The sequence below is a fragment of the Hypomesus nipponensis genome, chromosome 2 (assembly GCF_054491055.1).
Source record: "Hypomesus nipponensis isolate SF chromosome 2, ASM5449105v1, whole genome shotgun sequence".
Classification (NCBI taxonomy): domain Eukaryota; kingdom Metazoa; phylum Chordata; class Actinopteri; order Osmeriformes; family Osmeridae; genus Hypomesus; species Hypomesus nipponensis.
In genome coordinates this window covers 6232436-6258107 of record NC_140362.1, presented here as the reverse complement: position 1 = coordinate 6258107, position 25672 = coordinate 6232436, and the positions used below count along the sequence as shown (strand labels likewise).

Genomic DNA, 25672 nt, shown 5'->3' with positions numbered 1-25672 from the left:
CGTTGCTATGCATAATTGACAGCTGTCAGGGGAAGTGGCCTTTTTGCCTCAGATTCACGTCTTTCGTAGCACTCCGCAAGTAGTCCGGTAATTTAGCAACCCCAGCTTATTCCGTTGCTTAGCGACGTCAGCTAATCTGAAGCCTACTGGAAAAAAATCTAGCCTCTAGGAGATATGTTAATATTTTGAGGAAATATGGCGATTCTGATACTTGGTTGAAGGCTGAGTTGTTGTCATCGCCAGTGAAGAAAAGACAAAGAAAGGTAATTATCGGGAAAATAGGCCCCGACAGGGCTTTCAGCACCCCGATACGAAGCAGAGGGGTCTTGCTTTGCCCCGAAGGGGCGAAGTAAACCATTCATGCACTACTTTTTTATTGCAAATGTAGGGGGGGGGGGGTTTAAGTGAGGGGGATGTGACCCCCGTCAAGTTATATTGTGGCGACGCCCATGATTTCATATGTAGGCTGTGTTTGTCTGTACAAAGTATGATCCCATCTGAAGGAGTTAAAGTTGTTGTGTCTATTCCAATATGTAATGATGGTATTCAATGACACAAATCTGTGTTCTAGAAAGAGTGGTCTGGAGTCACAGAGGTCCAATAATATCAGCTTTAATGCACCAGTTGGAAATCAACAAGTACAGAGCTCTGGGGTTGTCTCCGTTCCCCTCCCCGCAACAGAGTTTGGGTTGGTTCACAAAGTCCAACTGACTATCTGTCCCTGCCCCAGCGTGTATTATACAGTGCAGTAATACAAAAAACCCAAGAAGAGGGATGAAATTGTTCTCCTGTGCAGCAGGGAGTTGTTCTTGCCTACGCGTCCCACCTGCTTGGGTGCCATCTCCACCCGTTTTCTAGGTTATTTCTGAAAATGAAGAGATAGAGACACAAAATACAGCCTTTTTCCCCACTTTCTGTGGTCGAAACTCGTCTGGATTGTTCCCTTTTCTCCGCTTGCACCCCTGACTCCCACCGCCCTGTGTGAGACACAATGTTTAAGGCTGGGCACACTTCTAAGTTCATAAGACAGATCTTTAATAAGCACAATGCATAACTTTAATAAGCACAATATATTCTTTACGTCCCCCCTCATAATCAAGTAGGGAATCGGCAGATTTGGTGTCAAGTGCCCATAAATATCATGTTTCACAAGTAGTTGTCTTCTGTGTGTAAATTGAATGAATATTCTAATCTCGGGCCTTGCATTGTGAACAGGACAATTTTTTCTTTGTTTGACCTGGTAAACCGTGAATAAATCTTTCAGGCCGTTTTCGGAAGATGCAATTTACCAACAAGGTAAAGAACCAACAAGTTAACACAACTTGAACCATAATCGGGCAAGGTACAGTGAAATGTAGTCATTACAATAAAACTGGGTGTTAAAACACACATCTAGGATAAAAACTGGAAAACAGGATCCTGGAATTTGATTGAGTGTGAATATAGTTTTTGTCTTTTCTTTACTGCAGTGAAATAACCACCGCTCTACGCTTCTTATGACTAACACAAAACAATCACAGCTCTCAAAGCATGAAAAGGTCAAAAATCTTTGAAGACAAAAATCTGGGCTTGAGCTTTCCTGGTTGATCGACATTCAGATACGCATATCTTTTTCAACTATTTCAGATGTATGACACATCATTTGAACAATCTCCACTTTCACAATCTATCTTGCTTAGCTACATGCTCTTATGGTTCTTCCCTTTGGCACTTATTTTTTGGTTGTTCACAATGTGTGCTTCTTGTTTTGGCTACCCGCAATGCTTGGGGCTATCTTGTTGTTATTATCAGTGACCTATGCACTTTGTAAAGCTCTCTCTTGGAAGTCGCTTTGGATAAAAGCGTCTGCTAAATGAATAAATGTAATCAAAAAAAAAAAGAGAAATGAGTTAGCCAACAATCTCCCTTTTCACCAGAGCATGTCACATATTTCAGGATTTGAAGTCACAGCAAACTTTGGTGGAGACATTTCTTACAGCAAGTCACTGTGTCATGAAGGGTTAGGGTTACATTATCATGTATTATGCTTTGGGATTCAACAAAAATAACAAAAAATGTATTCCTGTGGTTAATCACTGCATTGAATTGGAACAAAAGAGCATCTTCCTGAACGTGTGCCTGAGTTCAGCACTGCGAAAAGCATAGATGGCTGGGTCAATTACAGCATGACTTATTAGGAGGACGACATGCAGCTGGAAGAGGGAACGGTAACACTCACAGTAAGGGTTAAGGGGGCATACCATTATGATGAGCAGGTGCAGGAAGAACGGAGCCCAGCAAGCCATAAACACCCCAAAAAGAATGGTGAGAGTCAGGGCACCCCTTATACTGCTCCTCCGCTGCTGACTGGTTCCTGGTAGCGTAGCAATCTTCCTAGCATGCAAGCGTGCTAAAAGAAACATGTGTACATAGAGGAAAAGTATAAGGAGTAGGGAGATGAAGAAGAACACAATGAAGCAGATCATGATGATGGTGTAGTCAAAATGAAGCACCATGACCACACTGGCCACTCCACAGAGTATCCATATTCCCACGAGGATGGTGGTAGCACGCTGCATGGTCATGATGTTGTGGTAGCGCAGAGCATGGAAGATGGTGATATAGCGATCTAGAGCAATCGCCAGAAAGCTACACATTGAGCCAATAAAAGACATGACCAACAGGGAGTCCATGACATCGTCCAGCTTTCGCTCTGAATTGCCACGTGAATCAAGTTGACCCACGTCTGCAAACAGCAGCATGAGGTTCTCCCAGGTCTTGGACAGACTGGCAATAGTGTTAAAGCCTGCCAGACTACAAATAAAGCAGTACATGGGTGAGTGAAGGTTTTTGTTGCGAATGACAGCCACCACCACTAGCAGGTTCTCCACTAGGCTCACTATACCAATGGTGAAGAATATCTGGTTCGGGATTCTCACTGCCGGGCAGTCTGACATGTTGACAGGGGAGGACATGGAGTTAGGAATATCCGTTATCGAAGTGTCCATATTGGTGATCATCGGACTGTGTTTTTATTGAAACTGCGGGTTTAGAATGCCAATGCAGCTGTGTGACTCCACTCTGTTTAAAATAGGAATTGAAAGAGGAATTAGAATAGAAACCACACTCTTTTCATAAAAAGATGGCCTTTGTTTAAAGGAGCTATGTAACTCAAAGTACCCACTTTTAGACACCTCCATTAGCGTTTCCTTGGCTTGATGGTTATTTATGGAAGGAAGGAAGGAAGACAAGCATATGGATCACCTGTAGAAACAAACATTTGTACAGACTGTAGTAATTCCACAACTCACAGGTCTTTGACACACATAAGACAAACTAGTTTGCCCCTGACAAAGCTTTTTGTTAGGGGCATGGACAACACCTTACATTATAATAACATTAAAGGTCACATGACATGAAAACTTCATTTTAGGACATTATTTAACATTAATATGAGTTCCCCTAGCCTGCCTTTGGTCCCCTAGAGGCTAGAATTTTCGATAGGTGTAAACCAAGCCCTGGGTATTTTTCTCCGCCTTTGAGAAAATGAAGGCTCAAACGTCACAACGAGCCAGGCTACCGCCCTTCTCTCTGCTTTTCCCGCCCAGATAATCTGGCCCGCCCATGAAAAACTGAGCTATGATTGTGTTAAGGCAAGTGCGATATCGGTTTTTCCTGGAGAGACATCATGGCTAGCAAACAAAGGAAGCATAAAAGTTGCTCAGTGTTTGGATGTACAAATCAAAACAAAAGTATTTTTTTAGTTCCTTCATCCCAGCCTCTGCACAACAAGTATCTTAATTTTATTTTCGCTGGAAATGCGCCAACAACTTCCCGAAGTTTTCTATGTCTGCGCCGAACATTTAAGCCACTACTGTTTCCTCAACTTGAGCCAGTACAAAGCTGGCCTTGCTGAAATTAAATTCTGTATCATTACTAACTCTCCTTGGTCAAGCTACAAAACCTTGGAGAAGTAAGTTAACAACGCTATATCATTTTGTTGCTTTACTGTATATGGTTACCTTGCTTGCTACCCTTAGAATATGGCTGTAACATTAGCTCTGCATCTAACAGCTGAGTTACTGTTGCTAATGTAAAGGTAGAAGGCATCAAGTGTGTGTGTGAATACAAAAGCTGTAACTCCAGTGTTGTACACTTCTTTGTTATTTGGATAACTGTTCTGCTGTTGGTGTTATGCCTCGCGATATCCGCCTTTCTCACCTCTGCAAACCAGGGTGATCAGATGAGAATGTCTAAATTTGAGGCATCTTACAGCAACGGGGCTACGAGCCATTGATACATCCGTTGTAAACATTAGCGCATGTTGCCGCCCCTCTCCTCCTTATTAGCATTTAAATCTACAAACACAGAAACAACGCGTTTTGAGGAAAGCTCGTTGTGGGACTGCTCGTAGTGGCTGTAATTATGCACCAAGGCTGAATTTCGGGAAAGATACTTCAGATACTTCAGATAGGGAACCACTAAGGCCTATATAAAAGCATCAAAAAACTGCATATCATAATGTGACCTTTAACCCGTTAATTAGTAGCGTCACGTATATGTGATCGTTCGAAAGCGGGCCCCAGAGAGTACCGTCACACATGTGATTCTGAACATTCCAACCGACTATTTTCCGATACACAAAAACTATATGACAAACGCTATAGTATGGCTTCAAAATTTACAATTAGGAGGCTAACAAGTAACGCTAGCAGGTAGTACCATTGCTACGAGTATTATGCTAGGTTGCTAGGTAACGGAAGCTAACTAAAGCTAGCTAGCTTTCGTTTTGAAAAAATAACTCACTCTGCTGGCAGCGTCGGTAATATTTATAACTCACTCCTCAAAAGGTTAATAAGGATGTGACAGTATTGTAAAAAATAAAGTAACAACATAGTAACTTTTATAGTAACTACTGTCTAAATAATATGTAGTTTGTAAATAATGTATCACTTATCCAGCATAAAATACCCTCATGTAACAATGTAACAAAGGAAAAAGCATATTATTTATTGTAAAGTCAAAGGCAGCTGGATTTATTTATAAAATGACAGCATGGTATTCAACAAATAATACATGTAGTTACGCTACACTTAACACCAAAATGTATGCATTTTCTACTCTGAATTACAGATTTTTTTTATGTCACACACTTAAAAAATGCTTTTTGAACCGTGGGGGCACCAGGCAGTCACCCCCTAAGTCTTACAGTGGGCCTGGTTACACCCATGGGGATATAATAATGGAACCGGAATGCAATATAATAATGTAACCGGATATACGGGTGTAAGGTAAACAGAAGGTTCTACCATCTTTGATATTGAGAGAACACAATTTTTTTGTGTGCAGAAGATTTTTGTTACATTTGACCTTAAGTATTAAAAGCATACCTATTACAGCGGTAAACAACATGTATTATTGTGTTTAATTCGTAGGATAGGTTGAATACTATTTTATTCCGTTTTGTACTTGTTTTGTTGAGCTAGGGATTAATCTTTGCTAGTAAACAGTAGGCTATGTATTTCAGCATTGCAAGCTATAAAACCTTTTTACTTGTGTGAGAAGGCGTTTGAAATGTACTGTACGTGCCTGTATGGTTGGGTTATTCCATATTGCGTTTTGGAATTTTGTTGTTTATTTTGTGCTTTCCAAGTTTTTGTGACGGTCTTTACAGCGCAAGTGTTTTTTTGGAAATGGTAGCTAGCTAGCTTACTTAGCTGCATAGTTAGCCTTACTAGCTAGCATTAGGCAGAATGCATTAAAGAGAGGGGATGAGAGCGAAAGCTAGATATTTGAGTAATTGTGTTCATGAAACCAAAGGATAGAAGTTTAACATAGTTCATGTGCGTTGATGAATACAAAGTGTTTCATTGACTTGTACCAGTATCACTTTGTGACTTTGTACTGTTTTGTGGATATGCTTTACACATCCGCCGGTCAAAAAGTGATACTCTGAAAAAAAGTTGAATGTAAAATGAAAAGTAGATTTTTAGTGAATATTTTAAATATGCATACTTGGCTAATTTCTAGAGCTTTTTGCCCAAATCCCCTCTCCCTCTCCTTCTCAGCACGCGCACTCCAAATTCTCACACACTCAGCTTTCCCTTGACACACGTGCAGGCTTGGCAAGACGCACACGCAACATTTCATTGAATGTCAGCAAAGGCCCTTGAGGACCGTGGTGTCATTGCATTTCCGATTTTGTATAAAATGGTAAAAGGTTCTAAAAATCCTGAAAAATGTATAGTATAGGCCAAGAGTAACCACCACACCACAAATGCCCCCCCCATTTTTCTATACAATTACAATTTGTCAGGAATATATATTTTTCATGGTTGTCTCATGATATCTTGGGACATCCCGTGTGTGACTCATAATAATTTGTGATAATAGCCGAATAGATGCGGCCGCCATTTTGAATTAATTGAAAAAGTTTTTTCTCTACTCCTCCTACACATGTTGTCCATATCTTCACCAAATTTGCCAGAGATTATCTTCAGACCAAGCCTTACAAAAGCTATCACATGTTTTTTTTATTTTCGAAACTGTTTTTTTGGGTACAGGCAATCAAAATGTGCCTTTAAGCCAGCAAACAGGAAGTTGGGTCGTATCTCAGCAAATCATTGATGGATTCACACCAAACTTGCTGCGTGTACTCGTTACCCTCTTCTGAGGATGTCTAAAATGTTTTTTGGGTCATTTGACTGCTTGGCCACATAATTGCTACTTGCAGCTATATTTGGATTTGGTCAGATTTGGTATCCCATTGGTAAGTCTGCAGCATGGATATTTCTATACAGTTACATTTGTGAAGAATATAAATTCTTCAATGGTTCGCAATGTTTGAGAGGAATACGCCATCGCTGCTCGCAGCTATATTTAGGGTTCCTCCGGTAGAAGGAAACCTATTGTTTTTGTTAGTATTCTTATTAGGGTTCCTCCGGTAGGAGGAATCCTATTGTTTTTGTTAGTATTCTTATTCTTATTATTATATTTCCCCGCTAAATGGCCCAATAGCTCAAAAAGTCCTGGACCCGATTTTTTCCAATTTGGCCCAATGATTCAACAGGTCACTCATTACTCCCAGACGGCTAGTGGCCCATGTACGCCCATAGGTGGCGCTATAAAACATGCCCAAAGTCTACGTGATTTCCCCAGCGCCCCATTATTCCAAAATGCCTGAAAATTGGTATACATGCCTTATTTCTCATGGGGAACAAAAAGGCCTCAAGAACCCATAAGGTCCGCCGTGATAGATTTTGCTGTACTGTCCAAATTTGGTACAACCTTCAAAACCCTTCTCCTCATGAACCATAGATCCAATCGACTTGAAATTTGTTATAGATGCGTAGAATATATGTCTTTACATAGGGTGCCATGGAATAAGAAATACAATACAAAATGGCTGAAAGAAGTGTATTTATGTAAATGTCCAAATTGCCTCAATATTTTTTTTTTTATAAATCAAATATAATTTTGACTGATTGTTTTTCAAACCTAATAGGGTTCAATACAACATCAATCTCTAGTACCATAAACAATTTCACCTTGGTATGTCAATATATGATTGAATTCAACTAAATTGCTCCACAGTGCACGCGCTCCAAATTCTCACAGACTCATCCTGCCCCTTGACACTAGGGTGACCACCCATCCCGCTTTGCGTTGTGTCACACAGCATTTTCACCCCTTGTTCCGCATGTCGCATATTGAAATGCTGTGCTATACAGCGCAAAGAGGGACAGGTGGTCAACTTACTGGACACACGCGCGAGCTTGGCGAGACGCACACACATCCTTTCTGAAAATGGTGTGCTGACCAAGCCCCACACTCACCCTCATTTCGCTTCCAATCGCAGCTCACCGTTACGAATAAAACATTTTTTGGGCGGCCATTGTTGTTTTCAACTGGAATCACCTGAAAGCCGTGTCTGAGGCAGCCACGTTCGGTAAGTCCTATTTTAAAACATTTTAAACGAGAATCAATGATTGGGTTCGTGAAAGTACACTACTCTTAAATTATTGTGAAGGTTTGAGCACTTTGAGACCTTAAGATCGTGAGTTTGAAGTGACGGAAAACCGAACTCGAAAAGTAGCTAGCTTTTTCCCTCTGTGTAATTACAGTACTGAATCATGTAGGTTAGCATCTCGGCGAATTCATCAAAAAGCTAGAGGTGGGCAGCTTTTAGGAGAACAAGCGATTCCCCACAGACCTGTCGGCTCAGAATTTTGATTTGGCTCGTGAAAGTCTTTGTAATAAGCCTATGCGCCAGTGAGACCGCATAGGCTTAGGCGGCAGCCATGTTTTGTTCGCGTCATGTTCACAAGTTCACCATTTCACAGTTCGGTCGACACCAAAAATGTCGAAGAGGGCAGCCTTTAGGAGATGTGGGAATTGTGCTTTTAGCCAGATGCTCCGATTATTTTTGTGATTTGTGGAAAACTTGCAAGTGGAGTGAGACTGCGTCCCGGTGTTACGTCCCAACTGGTTCCCAATTTAACTGGTTCCCCAGCTGTGCGTGCACCTATCAGTCTGCCTCTGTCACCAGATTCGTCACAAATTCACAAACATATTACTGGCGATTTTCAAGTCGGATCTCATATTTGCTGCGGCAAATATGAAAGTAGGCCTATAGGCTACGTGCGCACTACATTAGGCTACCATTCGCGACAAAATAAATGGAGACAAAATAAAACATTTGCAGACTCGCATGAAGTGGGATTCGATCGCACTAGAGTAAAACCATAAACGTACCACAGTCTGTTGACTAACACCACGAGCTATACCAGCTCACTAAATATGATTGAATCGTTAGGTATTTCTTAAATACATTGGCCTTCAGGTAACATTTTGAATTGGCTTCTTCTGATTCAACTGGTTCCCATAGACACTACCCGAATGTAGGCTTAGTATGCACGTATTTGGGGTTGTTTCGAGGCAATAGCCGTATTTTCCACGACATCCCAGCTGCTTCTGACACCACATATTACAAATTCATACTAAGAACGTCGCTGCTAACCCAGACGATACGATAAAAATACGCGTAACACAACATGGAAACATTCGTTTCCTATGCGATTTCGTGTAGCCTATTGCTGAGTGTTTCTTCGCTATATCTTTTGAAATCAATTCATTTCATAATTGTATATTCTGAACAAATGTACTGAGCACTACATTACAGCCATTCACGCCATAATAAATGGAAACTAAGAAAATAAAAGATTCGAGTGGTCTTCGATCCCACGAGCAAAAACACATACAAAGTGACAATCCTGTGCATTACACCGTAAGCTACTGGAGCACATGAGTAATTCAGGAACTCAGTCACAACTTGATTAACTACGTTGGCCTTCAGGCAACAAGTTGTTTAGGTTCTTCTGAATCAACTAGTTACCGTAGACACTACCAGAATGTAGGCTACTCATCACGTATTTGGAGTTGTCTCAAGGCAATAGCCATATTAACCACAACCACCATTTGTTCAGAATATACAATTATGAAATGAATTGATTTCAAAAGATATAGCGAAGAAACACTCAGCAATAGGCTACACGAAATCGCATAGGAAACGAATGTTTCCATGTTGTGTTACGCGTATTTTTATCGTATTGTCTGGGTTAGCAGCGACGTTCTTAGTATGAATTTGTAATATGTGGTGTCAGAGGGAGCTGTGATGTCGTGGAAAATACGGCTATTGCCTCGAAACAACCCCAAATACGTGCATAGTAAGCCTACATTCGGGTAGTGTCTATGGGAACCAGTTGAATCAGAAGACGCCAATTCAAAATGTTACCTGAAGGCCAATGTAGTTAAGAAATACCTAACGATTCTCTCACATTTTGTGAGCTGATATAGCTCATGGTGTTAGTCAACGGACTTTGGTGCGTTTATGTTTTTACTCTAGTGCGATCGAATCCCACTTCATGCGAGTCTGCAAATGTTTTATTTTGTCTCCATTTATTTTGTCGCGAATGGTAGCCTAATGTAGTGCGCACGTAGCCTATAGGCCTACTTTCATATTTGCCGCAGCAAATATGAGATCCGACTTGAAAATCGCCAGTAATATGTTTGTGAATTTGTGACGAATCTGGTGACAGAGGCAGACTGATAGGTGCACGCACAGCTGGGGAACCAGTTAAATTGGGAACCAGTTGGGACGTAACACCGGGGGTACATTGTTTTGACTTGGCCTCAGTGACAGACTCGGTTCGCTCGCTCACTGGCAGTGTGTAAACAACATTGTAGTTCACTCAATTTTACTCCGAAAACGTCAGGGAGTGAGGGCTTTTTGTAGGCAAGAGTCTGCTGAAGATAGCCAGTATATAGGATCTTTCAAAACAAGCCTATTTCATTTGTCATTTTCCTGAGAAAGCGACCTACGTTAGCCAGGCTAGTTTCACTCGGTCAGCGTATTTAAAGGTCTCTGACAGTCAGAATCACTGTTAACAGGCAAAGGGCGAGTTGTTGGTCTTTGGTCAGATGTGTATATTGACCAGTTTAGAGCTAAATACTCTTGCCAGAGCCTGGAATCGAGCCAAATGTTTGGAGTGACTTTGCATGAGAGAGACAGACAGTACAATACAAAATGGCTGAAAGGGGTGTATTTATGTAAATGTCGACATTGTGATACTGATTATTTATTTAGTTAAACCGGTGTCCAGGTACACCTCAGTATGACTAGCTGTATAGTCAAAATAGTAACGGTAATGTTTCATTCTGAGGGGATTCCTACACAATAGCTAAATCTGGCTCTTTTTTCATTTAACTGGCAAGTTTTCCTTTTACATGGTAGTTGCTATGGCTTAGGGGTATTGACAATTGCGGTGGACATTTGAGAATGAATACACCCAAAGCTGCTAGAATGTAGTAAGTATTTATTGAATACAGCTTTTTGCAGAAAGGACCCGACACACACAGCGTACATTGGGTAGTCTGTCGGCATCTGATGAAACATTCTCCAGAGACAGGGTTTTTATACATGGAGATACAGCTGTAGCCGCCTGCACACATTAGTGTCTTGTTCATATTATTAGCACAAAGTATAAAAACACAAGGCTACAGTTTTCTCAGAAACTTTCTAGAAAGTCACTAAATTATATATATTCACTACAACAGCTTGATTGATGGAAAGATTAACATTTCTTGTTTAGAACAGACAATAAGTCAGTCTTTTCAAAGGTATGCAATTCACTTAAATGTTTAGTTTAATTGTTTATTTTATAGTTAATATAAAGGTGAATTGCCTTTCGTAATTAACAACTATAAAAGTCATGATTTGCTTGCTCTATAGAAAGTCAACACAATTGATCGTTGGTTTCACTTGTTGCTTGTCTACCCTTTGGTTTGCCATTTACTATGTAGTCTACTGTTGGTATTATAGGCTTGTGTGCTGTCAGTTATGTGTTTACTGCCTTTTTTCTTACTGTGCTGCCACATGCCAAAGAAAAATGTAATGTATGCATTTGATGAATAATAAAGTTTTGTTGTTTTACCATGTCTGGCCATTAAATCCATAGACATAATATAGAATATCTATGATTAAATCATTAAGTGACCTAAAAACAGGTGTGAAGTCTGGTCATTTCCGGTTATTTTCTGCCACGAGGTATGAACGCAAACAAGCATCTAAGAGAAGCAACTACTAAATCAAAGGAAGTCATCACAAATTATGCATACAACTTAAATATATTATATATATATAGTCAACAGTGAATGAGTTTGTTAGGTTACTAGCGTAAAGTTAAGTTTGGTAATAATTTCAGTAGACCCTAACCGTTGTTTGGCGAGAACGAGAACTGAATGTTATGAGCTAGCCTAGCCTAGCTGTTGTTAGGTTCAGTTTTTCACGTTTTTTCCGCAAGATGATACAATCTCAAAGTTTCATATGTTAAAGATATAATTGAAAGAGGCACATAGTAATACTATTCAAATGTATTCGAAGGGTAGTGAGTTAGGTAGTCTGCGTTAGTCATTAAACTGAGTATGATACCTGTTTAGTAGGCTTTGCATACACATGTGCCATCGAAACCCAGAAACCACAGACCCCCCGATATATCAAACCCCAATTTACCCCCTGATTGTAACTTATGTCATAGAGCTATATCCGTGATTCAGACTGTAGCCTGTTGCAACATTTCTTAAACGGTCTTAACAGCAGAGGTATTGTAGTCAAAAGGGAATGGGTCTCATCTGTTTCGTTACCTGGGCTTGCATGATTAAGTTAATGACTTGTGTATAGCGTTAGCTAGCTTGTAGCCGTGGAGTGCAGAATCAGAATGGGATTTATTCGCCATGAAAGTTTGCACAGACAGGGAATTTGCTTTGGCAGGAAGGTGCATACAGTAAACATATAGGAATCTTAAATTTAAATATGTGGTCTAACTATACTAAGGATACATAAGCTAGCAATACTAAGTGGAATACAATTAAAATAAAATATACAATAAAGTAGAATATAAGTTGCCAATTTACAATATAAAATACAATATAAAATACAAATATTACAGGAGTTGAGTGTAGTGCAAAAAGTAAAGGACATTCAGTCAGTGTGAGCTTTGGCCTGGTTGAGGAGGCCAACAGCGGAAGGGAAGAAACTGTTTGTATGGCGTGAGGTTTTGGTCCTGATGGACCGCAGCCTTCTGCCAGAGGGGAGGGACTGAAACAGGGAATGTCCAGGGTGGGAGGAGTCATCCACAATCTTCTTTGCCCGTCTCACGGTCCACGAGGTGTGCAGGTCCTCGAGGGAAGGCAGATTGCAGCCAATCACCTTCTCTGCAGTGCGGATGATACGCTGCAGCCTGCTCTTGTCCTTGGCAGTGGTAGCAGCGTACCAGGTGGTGATGGAGGAAGTGAGGATGGACTCAATGATGGCTGTGTAGAAGTGCACCATCATTGTCTTTGGCAGGTTGAATTTCTTCAGCTGCCGCAGGAAGTACATCCTCTGTTGTGCTTTCTTGGTGAGGGAGCTAATGTTCAGTTCCCACTTGAGGTCCTGGGAGAGGATAGTGCCCAGGAAGCGGAAGGACTCCACAGTGTTGATTGGGGAGTCATACACCCTGTATGAGGGATGGGGGTGAGGGGGGCTGTGTTCTTCCTGAAGTCCACAACCATCTCCACTGTCTTGAGAGCATTGAGCTCTAGGTTTTTCTGGCTACACCAGGTCACCAGGTTGTCTGCTTCCCACCTATAATCAGACTCGTCTCCACCAGAGATGAGCCCAATGAGGGTGGTGTCGTCCGCAAACTTCAGTTTCACAGACGGATGACTGGAGGTGCAGCTCTTGGTGTACGGGGAGAAGAGTAGAGGAGAAAGGACGCAGCCCTGGGGAGATCCAGTGCTGATGGACCGGGAATCAGAGACTTGTGTTCCCAGCTTAACGCACTGCTTCCTGTCGGACAGGAAGTCTGTGATCCACCTGCAGGTGGAATCAGGCACATTCAGCTGGGAGAGCTTGTCCTGAAGCAGTGCATTTCATTAACACAGTGAATTAACTAGTTAGTACTGTTTAACCAACACGGTTGAATATAGTAGGTTTAGTTTGATTTGTTGCCAACGTGGGACAACTGCACAAGACTTCTCAGACATCACTCATGGTTCCCAACAATTGGTGTATAGCAGAGAGGATAGAGAGACTGACTTGTAACCTTACGCTCATGAGTTCAAATCCCCATTCAGCCTATTGTTGTTGGCCATGAAATCGTTTTGCTTCTACGTTGTACATTTTTATAATATTTTGCCATTTTCAGGAGGAACCCGCATCGCTGCTTGCAGCTATATTTATTATTATATTTCTCTGCTAAATGGCCACTAGCTCTAAAAGTCCTGGACCCGATTTTTTCCAATTGGGCCCAATGATACAACAGGTCACTCATTACTCCCACACGGCTAGTGTCCCATGTGCGCCCATAGGTGGCGCTATAAAACACGCCCAAAGTCTACATGGTTTCCCCAGCGCCCCATTACTGTGCTGGTAAGCAAAGGGTTGTAGGTTCAAAACCAGTCAGAGGCATCGTTTTTTATTTTTTATTCTGACAAAACGGTTTCTCCTCTTTAAAAAGGGGGGCCGGAGGGTGTGCTCCAACTTAAGGGGATCACACTCCTCAGCCTCCCTGGGAAAGTCTATTCAGGGGTCGTGGAGAGGAGGGTCCGTCGGATTGTCGAACCTCGGATTCAGGAGGAGCAATGTGGTTTTCGTCCTGGCCGTGGAACAGTGGACCAGCTCTATACCCTCCGCGGAGTCCTGGAGGGTACATGGGAGTTCGCCCAACCAGTCTACACATGTTTTGTGGAAAAGGCGTTCGACCGTGTCCCTCGGGGGCTCATGTGGGGGGTGCTCCGAGAGTACGGGGTACCGGATTCCCTGATCGGGGCTGTCCGGTCCCTGTACGACCGGTGCCAGAGTTTGGTCCGCATTGCCGGTAGTAAGTCGAACTTTTTTCCGGTGAGGGTTGGACTCTGCCAGGGCTGCCCTATGTCACCGATTCTGTTCATTACCTATATGGACAGGATTTCAAGGCGCAGCCAGGGTGTTGAGGGGGTCCGGTTTGGTGACCTCAGGATCGGGTCGCTGCTTTTTGCAGATGATGTGGTCCTGTTGGCTTCATCGGGCCGTGACCTTCAGCTCTCACTGGAGCGGTTTGCAACCGAATGTGAAGCAGCTGGGATGCGAATCAGCACCTCCAAATCTGAGGCCATGGTTATCGACCGGAAAAGGGTGGAGTGCCATCTCCGGGTCGGGGAGGAGATCCTGAACCAAGTGGAGGAGTTCAAGTATCTCGGGGTCTTGTTCACGAGTGAGGGAAGAATGGAGCGCGAGGTCGACAGGCGGATCGGTGCGGCGTCCGCAGTGATGCGGGCTCTGCATCGGTCCGTCGTGGTGAAGAAGGAGCTGAGTCGAAAGGCGAAGCTCTCTATTTACCAGTCGATCTACGTTCCTACCCTCACCTATGGTCACAAACTATGGGTAGTGACCGAAAGAACGAGATCGCGAATACAAGCGGCCGAAATGAGCTTTCTCCGCAGGGTGTCCGGGCTCTCCCTTAGAGATAGGGTGAGAAGCTCGGTCATCCGGGAGGGGCTCAGAGTAGAACCGCTGCTCCTCCGCGTCGAGAGGAGCAAGCTGAAGTGGCTCGGGCATCTGATTAGGATGCCTCCTGGACGCCTCCCTGGTGAGGTGTTCCGGGCACGTCCCACTGGGAAGAGGCCCCGGGGAAGACCCAGGACACGCTGGAGGGACTATGTCTCCCGGCTGGCCTGGGAACGCCTCAGGGTCCCCCAGGAAGAGGTGGTGGAAGTGGCCGGGGAGAGGGAAGTCTGGGCCTCCCTGCTTAGGTCGCTGCCCCCGCGACCCGATCCCCGGACAAGCGGCAGATGATGGATGGATGGACTATCATTATTATATCAGACTATTTCCAATTAACATAGTCTGCCTCCACAGATCCAGAGGGGGCTTGGACAGTGATAGACTCATTTTGGGAAAGCATGCCCTACTGGGAACATTAGGGGAGATTGTTGGGCACAGCATCTAATTGTCTTCTTTGGAAAGGGCAACATGTGGGACACTGTCATGTACAGGCAGCATAAAGGGCACTTCATAACAGCACCCTTTTCCATTGGAAGTAAGGGCATGGGAAGAGTCCAATTTAGGCCATTATAAGGGCACCATATAGGGTACTGCATCACATTTTCTATACTATAAAGGAACTCATTAAGACATGTTTTTACATTTATAGAGGGCACACTGTCATCTATTGCGTGGGGCATCCTGGGCACTCAAGCAAATTTCACAATGTGAATGGCAGACAGTTGGGCACTTGGTCTAATTTTTGCCACTCTAAGGCATTTTAGAAACACTTTCAACCATGGGGGCACCAGGCAATCACCCCATGAGTCTTCCAATGGGCCTGGAAACACCCATGGGGACAGTATATTGCACCTATAATATTGGGGAAGCCAGAGGAGAGGTAATATAGAGGCGTGTCAACATATAGGCTACTTTAAACAATGAAAATACTTTATACAATTGAATAAAAAGTCTCCTTGATTCTTTGTGTTTCAGAATTACCTGAAAAACTGATGATAATATTCAGGTACTGCTTGGAGCAAAGTATACCCTTCATATTTCCTGGCATAGTTCGTATAACTACTTCATAGAACGTCCCACATGCAAGGACATAGACAGATGCAGACAGACTGAACAGTGTCAAGGCTTGGCTACAGTGGGTTTGCTTCTCTTGTGTGTGATTCCAGCAGACTACATAGTCTAGTCCTACCTACATAAACTGCAGTCTACTACCCTCCTTTCTACTATTATAGTCTACTCTCCTTTCTATTACTTTCTACAAAGGATGGTAGGCTGCTCTTATGTGTTCATTGCCATCCTTAAGAGTTGCTAAAGTGTTATTTTATATATATATATATATTATTTATATATATATATATTATTTATATTATATATATAGTTTTATTTTATTTGAGAATGACAATTAAATCTATCTAGATAAACTATGCTGTGCCTGCTGAACCTATACTTCTTCCACAGATACTGGTCAGGGAAGCATTACTTATGTCTCTGAAGACCCTTGGGCCTGGTGGGATAAATGCTCTTTGTCTAATCTGAGCACCTTCATCCACCACAGGCTTGTCAAAGAACGGATACGCCATAATTGATTGTAACTTGTCTTGAGGCTCTGCTTAGTTTCTAAGGCCTTATTTTTTGTAAATTAACCAATGGCTTTTGAAAACAGATAAAGTGACATTATTTATTAATTTGTTAATTTAAATTAATATATTTTTTGGAGATGAAGTAGGCCTAAACACGTGAATCATTCATGTCTGCACTTCAAAAAGTCTGAATTTATGTTCCCGAACACGGACTAAAGTGCTTTGCGCGCAGGAATTTACTCGACGGAACCGTCTTTTGAGATTCTGTTTACGCCTGTTTGAAATTATTTGCAACACATTTTAGTTTAGCTTGATTTTAGCCTGACACGGAGCAGACTAGTCCCGATCCTTGGTTACGTAGCTAGAACTAGAATAATCCACCTTAAAGGTGACATGACATGAAAACGTCATTTTATGAGGTTATTTAACATTAATATGAGTTCCCCTAGCCTGCCTTTGGTCCCCCAGTGGCTAAAATTTTCGATAGATAAACAAAGCCCTGGGTGTTCTTCTCCGCCTTTGACAAAATGAAGGCTCAAACGCTCTGGTTGAAAATGTCCTCCAAGTGACGTAGATACGAGAAAGGTTACCTCCCCTCTCTCTGCTTTGCCCGCCTAGATCATCTGGCCCGCCCATGAGAAACTGAGCTACCACCGTGCAATGGCAAGTGCGATATCGGTTTTTCCTGGAGAGACATCATGGCGAGCAAACAAACGGAGCACAACAGTTGCTCAGTGCTTGGATGTACAAATGCAAGCACAGGTCTTTTATTTAATTCCTTCATCCGAGCCTCTGCACAACCAATATCTCAATTTTATTTTCGCTGGAAATGCGCCGACACAACTTCCCAAAGTTTTGCATGTCTGCGCCAAAAATTTCAGCCACTACTGTTTCCTCAACTTGAGCCAACACAAAGCTGGCCTTGCTGAAATTAAATTCTGGATCATTACTAAATCTCCTTGGTCAAGCTACAAACCTTGGACAAGTAAGTTAACTAAAGCTATATCATTTTGTTGTTTTACTGTATATGGTTACCTAGCTTGCTACCCTTAGAATGTGGCTGTAACATTAGCTCTGCAGCCAACAGCTGAGTTACTGTTGCTAACGTAAAGATAAATGCAAATGGAATCAAGTGTGTGTGTGAATACAAAAGCTGTAACACCATGTGTTGTACACTTCTTTGTTATTTGAATAACCGTTATGCTGTTGGTGTTATGGGCGTTCGCGATATCCGCCTTTCCCCTCATTGAAATTGTTATGAGTGTGCACCTCTGCAAACCAGGGTGATCAGATGGGAATGGGCAAATTCGAAGCATCTTACAGCAACGGGGCTACGAGCCAGCTGAGTTACTGTCGCTAATGTAAAGGTAGATGGCATTAAGTGTGTGTGTGAATTCAAACGCTGTAACGCGAGTGTTGTACACTTCTTTGTTATTTGGATAACCGTTCTGCTGTTGGTGTTATGGCGTGCGCGATATCCGCCTTTCTCCACATTGAAATGACTGAGTGTGCACCTCTGCAACCCAGGGTGATCAGATAAGAATGGCAAAATTCGAGGCATCTTACAGCAACGGGGGCTACGAGCCATTGCAATACATCTGTTGTAAACATTAGCGCGTGTTGCCACCCCTCTCCTGCTCATTAGCATTTAAAGCTACAGACAAAGAAACAGCGCGTTATGAGGAAAGCTGATTGTGGGACTACTTGTAGTGGCTATAATTCTGCACCATGGCTGAATTTCTGGAAAGAGACTTCAGATACAGTTTTAGGGGACCACTAAGGCCTATATAAAAGCATCCAAAAACAGCATGTCATGTCACCTTTAATGGAACGGAACTCTCGCTGTAAGTGAGAAAGAGCGAAATAAGTCTCGCTTTCCCTTAATCGACGTTGATGGAACACCCCCCAGGTGACTTTGAATGATAACATTGATTGTTAATAGTCTGAATAATAAATAAAGTTTTTTGTGCTTTGCTTACACATTCCCATGCTACTGGTTTGTCAATTAGAAGAACCACCACTTGTAATCAGTGATTGATTGTAAACAATTTTGTTACTGAAACAACTCTTACGTGCCATACAACTGGCCCCCTTTTTTTTATCAATCTGGGGACATAATCACCTTGGACCAATCCCATTCTTTATGACATCCCGCTAGATGTGATCTATATATATTACCTTACTGTATGTATCACTCATTGTACAAATCATTTTTCCAAAATGTTATCTTTTGCTAGTTTCCAAAATGTTGTCAGTGCAAATTCATATCCTTATGGCATAACTCTTGCCAGTGATCCAATTCATGTTCTCAGTTTGAGCCTGATTGTTGTTAGAGCACTGGAGAAACATGAGCATCCTACTGTATCAATCCATAACCAGTGTTGGGAAAGTTCACTTTCTACATGAACTACTTCAGTTCATAGTTCACACATTTTAAAATGAACTGGTTCAGTTTATTATTCAAGATTTTGAATTAAGTTCACAGCTCCAAAAAATGAACTAGTTCAGTAATTTTTTTCAATGTTGCGAGCTATAATTTTTCTAAATTATTTCCACAGCCCATATAGAACCACAGACAGCAATTATTTTATTAGTTTTACGCTGAAACGATGTGTCCGATTTCATCTTCATATCCATCCAATTTTATATCCTTATTCAACCAGAATTTACATTCGCATTGAGGGGAGGAATATCCATTTATTTTTCCCAAAAAATTATATCTATCTGCAATAACACTCTCGGCCTCAACGCAACTTTGGCGCGCTCACGCTTGCCAGACATAGACAGTAGAACAAAAGAACACGCAGCGATTGAGTGGTTGTGCAACCCTGGATACAGGACTGTTAACGGGGTGTTTTTAGCTTGGAAGTCTCTAGAAATCTGGCATCTTATTTAACAAAATTAAAAAGAGTGAAAGAGTTCAGACACTAGAATGAACGCGTTAACAGTATCATTCATCAGGCAGTAATACAGTACGTTCAGTTCACCAAAATTATGGGGGGCCCTTGGCATCGCCAATTATAATTTTTCTTTCTTAATTACCATATTTCTTCGATTAAATTCATTACACAACATTTTTTCCATCATTTTTGGTGAGCCGTTTATTCGAGGGCGGCGTTTAAGCGAAGGATTTCGAAGGATGTGTTAGTTTGCTACATTAAATGTTCCTAAAACAGTACGGTCGTCTAAATCACTGATTAATCAACAAATGAATGTCAATGTTTGTTAGACTAGCTAGCTCTCTCATCTGCTTTTTATTAACGCTGATTTGCAAGAACGGCTAGATAGCGAAAACACCTAGTTAGACTACCTACTGTAGCCTGTAAACTAGTTTAGCTTGCTAACGCAAGAGCACCTGCTTCTCCAGTTCTTTCAATAGATAATCTAGACAGGCGTTAGCAATAGGCTAGAGTCTAGACTGCTATTTGTTTTCTGGCTATTTTTTTGTTAGCTTCCCTTCTAATGCAGCCTAACAGCTAGTCTCTAGCTAGCTAGAGTAATTTGCTAAGTAAGGTATTGTAGCGTGCGGGGAAAACAGGCAGGACTCAGGACACAAGAGGCAGAGACCACGTTGTCAAATTGATAGCTCAAAAGCCCAGATATATTTTCGAACACGACAGCTACCCGGTCAGACCCGTTCAGAACCAGAACCCCCCCCGCTTACCCGGTCAGGTCCCAAAAAAACTGTATGGTAACCCTCCCCTTTCAACCTTTCCACTAATACCCAAACCAGGCTAGACATCTCCCCCAATTACCAATAACACTCAAACTTGTGTAAACTATGGTACGCCGAGTTAGTCAAAATTAAATAAATAAATAGGTAAAAAATAGATAAATACATACATAAATATGGCTATGAAATAAATTCTGAAATAAAAAGATGGCAATAAATATAGCATTATATAATTATATAGCTGAAACTATTTACCGACATCGATAAATAAATACATTTATTTATTTCAAAATGACATTTTTGTAAAGACAACATTTATTTTTTAATGGGACTTTTATTTCCTAATGCCACATTGATTTATCTTTTGAGACTTTTACGCACCACATTTATTTCCACATATATTTCCACACCACATTTATTTCTATGCTGTATTTATTTTCGATCTGACATGCAAACGAGAGGGGCGTGGTTATCTTCAGACCAACGCAGCAGCACACCTAGATTCCCAGATAGCTATGCTACCTGTATGTGGGGTGACAGTGGCATCGCACTGACGAAAAGCATACAATGTAGACAAGCTTTGCCCATAATGTCTGTGTCGTCTCTGCCTTTTTATCATTGATTCCCAATGGGAGTGATGGCAGTGACCTAGTAGCCTATGTGTGGGGACTTGGTCTTTGATAGCTACGAGGTAGCGCTGAAATTACCTTTGTAAACATTGCTTTCGCTCGTGTGACGTCTAACTTGTCTGCAAGGCTAACAATCACTGCCACCACTACATCTTCCTAGGTGGTATGTTGGCTATCACCGGTCTCGAAGTCGGCAACTGTAGGCCAAGTGGCTGGCTAGCCAGTTAGCTAGCTGGTGAAATAAAAGGTTGACATCAGTGTGGCCATTTCAGCTAGAGCTAGCTACTGTAGAGCTAGTAGTGTTGTGCTGTATTGGCACATACCTGAACAGCCAAACCCGTTTTGTCACTGAATGGTCACCTCTTCCCGTTCCTACGCTGCGCCCCCTTCCTCAGTGAGAACGTACTCAATTAAAACAAATATTTTTTTTAGACGGCTAAACATATGATACCTCGTTGGAAAGCTACGATTCTTGTGCTTTCATTGAAATAAACCAATTCAAGCTCAACTCGCAACAGCAAGTACCGTCAACGTCTTTGTCCGGTGGCCATTCCTTCAACAATGCCAGAGAAAAAAGTTTGACTTACCTACGATTACTTCGGAACTTTCCAGGTATGCACACAACTCATCAAAACCTCATCTGCTTACATTCTTAAAGGTCCAAAGTATCAAACCATGTCGAGTAATTGTCCAAACAATGAATTATATCCACACATAGCCACGATCTTGTTGCTTCATTCTTCCATCGTCAAAATTATTTTTTCCAAGGTCTCACAAACAATCGCTCATAGGAAGAGATGTGAGCAGAGTACAAACGCGCGGATAGTCTTAAACTGGCCGCTACACTCTAACATTTTGATTGACACCTTGTTCAACCCAATAGGAGCTTCCATGCCCCGGTGAAGCAGTACTGTAAATCCAAAGGTATGGGTAATGTCTGGAATGGTCTGGCTTCACTTCAGGTCTCATCTCACTAAATCTGGCATGGCATAATGGTGAGGCTAGATAGTTATAGTTAGGTGCCTTATCGACCTAGCTATCCACGTAATAGCAGAGCGATGTGGCGGTGGCAGTGATTGTCTTCTTTGTTAGGCATAGCGACGGTTGCTAGCTGTGTTAACTAACATTACCTGGCACCAATCACCCTCCACTACCTGTACATCTTGCACACGAACAGTGCTCGATAAGTCTCAAACTATTTAAGACTTAAATATCTATGTTCTGTACAGCACTTATCCGCCCAAGTACCTCTACAAAATCTACTGTGTGCTAAAATGATATATCCATGCCATGCTGATCAATTTGATCTATAAGGCCTGCATGCGATCTTTGACATGGCTAATGTCTTCCATTATCTACCTGATCTAGGTATCCCTATCTGTGTCCCTATAAATGTTGTCTTTACAAAAACGTAATTTTGAAATAAATACATGTATTTATTTATTGATGTTGGTAAATTGATTCAGCTATATAATTATATAATGCTATATTTATATATTTATGGCCATCTTTGTTTTATTTCAGAGTTTATTTCATATCCATATTTATGTATGTATTTATCTATCTATTTGCCTATTTATTTATTTAATTTTGACTAACTCAGCGTTCCATAGTAAACCAGCTTTACAGTATATTGATGTGATATTTGAAACTTATTTAGATAACAGTGGACCCCTGGTGCAACGCTAGAGAATGTTCATTAAATGACATGCTGCTAATAGGTAATTCAGGACATGCTAATCCTACCTTATTTCTGGGGCGGCGTTTATTACACAATGTTCATTTTTGGTGCGTCGTTTAATCAATAAAGTCATTTCATATGCACTTGGGAGCCCTCGGGTGGCCACGGGGGCCCTAACTAGCCGCTTAGTTTGCTTATGCCTTGTGCCGGTCCTGAGGCGCAACACTGTCCATAGCACCATGTACGACTATTTTCCATCTTATCAATTTATGATTGCTATCTAGATGAAATTTGGACACGGGACAGAATAAACACGTCAAGTTATTGTTGTTATCCTCCTAAATTCAACACCGGAAGAATCAACCCTTCTGATTGACTCCCTTAACCGCTTTCTCTGCACCATAATGCCCCTGGAATGCAATTGTCCATTAAGCATCATAACTAAATTGTGCAAACTTTGCTGTTGAGATATTGTGCTCCCTCATGAGTTTGTACAGGGTTGACTTGCGAATATTCGCTTTTTCTCTAGAAACAATTTAGTTCCAATGGTTAATGTTGTCTTACCTAAAATGAGTCACAATAGCATTTTCAATTGTTCACTATTGGGTCGTGATTACAGCTACACTGTGCTCCAACTTACCAGGGTTAACTACAGGTGATTGCAAATTCAAATACTGAGCACTGGGTTAACGTCAATTACTTGCCAATTATTTAAGAATTTACGGATGATGTGGTTTCTGAGATTGATAAACTCAATAATGAAGTCCCTGCCGGTAGCTAAATAGAGGGAAATATTAAATGCATTATTAAAAACTGCTGCTGAGAGACTTAAATTCTGCTGATAAGACAATCAATTTAATAAAAACTCTTAACCGACTCTGTCGCACATCTCATGGTTAACGTTTAAAATTTTTCTACCTAAAATGACTCAAAATAGCATTTTTAATTGTTCGTGAATAATTACAGCTACACACTGCAGTTTCACACTGTGCTTCAATTTAGCTGTTTTAACAACAGGTGATTTTGCGTTCAAACACTGAGCCCAACTTTGTATCCGTCATTTATTTAAAATAAATTACGCTGAGCTCAATGAACTTGAAGACGAACATGAAGTCCGTGCTGGTATATAGAGTGAAATATTAGAAAACTATACACTCCCCTACAGGGCCGGAGTTCATTTTCAGTCCTGGAGTTTCATGCCTTAGAACGGCCCGCTTAAGTTCATGACTGACTATATTAAAATAATGTAATTAAAACTGTTGAATACAAGTCTGCACTAGTGCACTGTTCTCTGCAGCCTTATCATTAATTGTAAACAATTGTAAACATTTATTTCTCACCACAAATCTCCCCTTTTTACAAAGCTGTCAAGTCAGTTTCATTAATGTATTGCTGAATCATCAGGTATCATTAATTATCTCAGGGCATTTTTGATTGAGCAGGTGTACACACCATGCTCCTCATTACTATTAGGCTAGTTCTTCTCATTCTTATATTTACTCAATGACAATCTTACCTGCCCATTCTGGTGTGTTGGGCTCATGACTGGTAGCCTGACGTTGTCATACTCATAATTCTAGTCAGAATATGAGTCTGAGAACTCTCCGTTGGGCTTTGACTACGGGGCGTGTTTCAAACGAGCCTGGAAAACAAATGACTCTTTGCTCAATTGGATAGACCTACAACCAATCAGAGCAACGTAATATGTTGTTTGTTCAAAACAAATTCAACTTAAGCGCTCTTTTGTGACGTGGGTGATTACGTTACTGTTGATCATCTGTCCATCATCGTATAAAGCCCGCCCTGGCAATTTCATTGGTACGCCCAGATTCTGGTTTTCTGTAGTTGTTCCCCAATACGAGACCCTCCAGACCCAACTTCCCGACCAAATTTTTTTGTGGGCTGGGAGAAGTTGGGCTGGCAGCCAGGCTAACAGCTAACATGTTACAAGGAAGAAATACACCTCTCCTCCCATCTCTTTGCAGCACACACCCACTTTAATTTATACCCTCCCAGCAGCTGTAATCTGCATTTTTACTCAAGTGCGCTGCCTTTGTAAATACGGTATACGTCTTTACCTGCTATTTTACGCCTGAAATGGGGACAATCCTGTTTGTAAATGAGGCCCTGAGAGTAGGGCTGCGAGAAAATAATACATTCAAGCTTCTGCGCAAGACCAGACGAGTCGGTCTGGAACGATGGCGCGGCCCATTATCACTTTCAATTATCACCGCTAACTCTTCAGGACTTGCCATTTTGAAAGACCTCTATGTGAAAAATCACGGTCACAAACTTGGCGCCCCATACTTTTCCCTACTTACAATGTGGATAGCCTGTCACATGAGCACTGAGTCTCCAGACCAGGGATGTTGTTTCTGTCAGCACTCAAATTGGGCCGGTACTCAGTACCGGCACCTCTACAATTTACTCTTAAGCGTATCGGCACCTTTTCTTGCGTACCGGTATGCAAGAAAAGGTGCCAATACGCTTAAGAGTAAAATGTAGCCTAGAGGTGCTGGTACTGAGTACCGGTGAATACTCAACCACTGACAGAAAGCATCAGTGTCACAGAGAGATTGGTACCCAGAGTAGTGATGTATCGTTCGTGAACGATTTGTTCATTTTGAACGAATCCTTACAAGGACTCGGGAGTAACTAACCAATGCAGGTCATGTGAAAAAGGATCCAAAGACTCAACGAAGACACAGTCAAAAGGAACAAATAATTTCTGTTTTATCTAGCCACCAGTATTGAGCCTATGCAGCAGGGGCGTAGCCAATGGTAGGCCTGGGTAGGCACAGGCCTACCCAATTTGTTCAAAGGCCTACCCAAAAACTAAAATATCTCTGCAGTATTATGCACCGGGTGCACATCGCAAAGTAAATTTGAAAAGATGCCTATCCATATTTTTCTAGGCCTACCCCAAAATATTTTTCTGGCTACGCCCCTGCTATGCAGGTCACGTGAAAAAGGATCCAAAGACTCGTACCCGGCAGATGAACGAATCGTTCACCTCCTGACCGTGTCTTTGGATCAATGTTTCGTTCC

The 25672-nt window shown here is 41.8% G+C and overlaps 1 protein-coding gene and 1 long non-coding RNA gene across 2 annotated transcripts in view; one reads left to right on the top strand and one right to left on the bottom strand.

Annotated features, from left to right (window-relative positions):
- Window positions 1-1938: 1938 nt before the first annotated feature.
- Window positions 1939-25672, bottom strand: part of mc2r (melanocortin 2 receptor) — a 29820-nt gene continuing 6086 nt past the window's right edge. Inside the window, exons 2-3 of the mRNA XM_084703915.1 lie at window positions 3164-3243; window positions 1939-3060 (exon numbers count right to left, since the gene is read on the bottom strand). Of these exons, the coding sequence (XP_084560041.1) occupies window positions 2073-2999 (927 nt within the window). The 5' untranslated portion in view covers window positions 3000-3060; window positions 3164-3243 and the 3' untranslated portion in view covers window positions 1939-2072. The remainder of the gene's footprint in view (window positions 3061-3163; window positions 3244-25672) is intronic.
- LOC146300587 (uncharacterized) overlaps window positions 7853-25672 on the top strand; it is a 43582-nt gene continuing 25762 nt past the window's right edge. The window contains exon 1 of the long non-coding RNA XR_014766407.1: window positions 7853-7927. This is a non-coding gene — a long non-coding RNA (uncharacterized LOC146300587). The remainder of the gene's footprint in view (window positions 7928-25672) is intronic.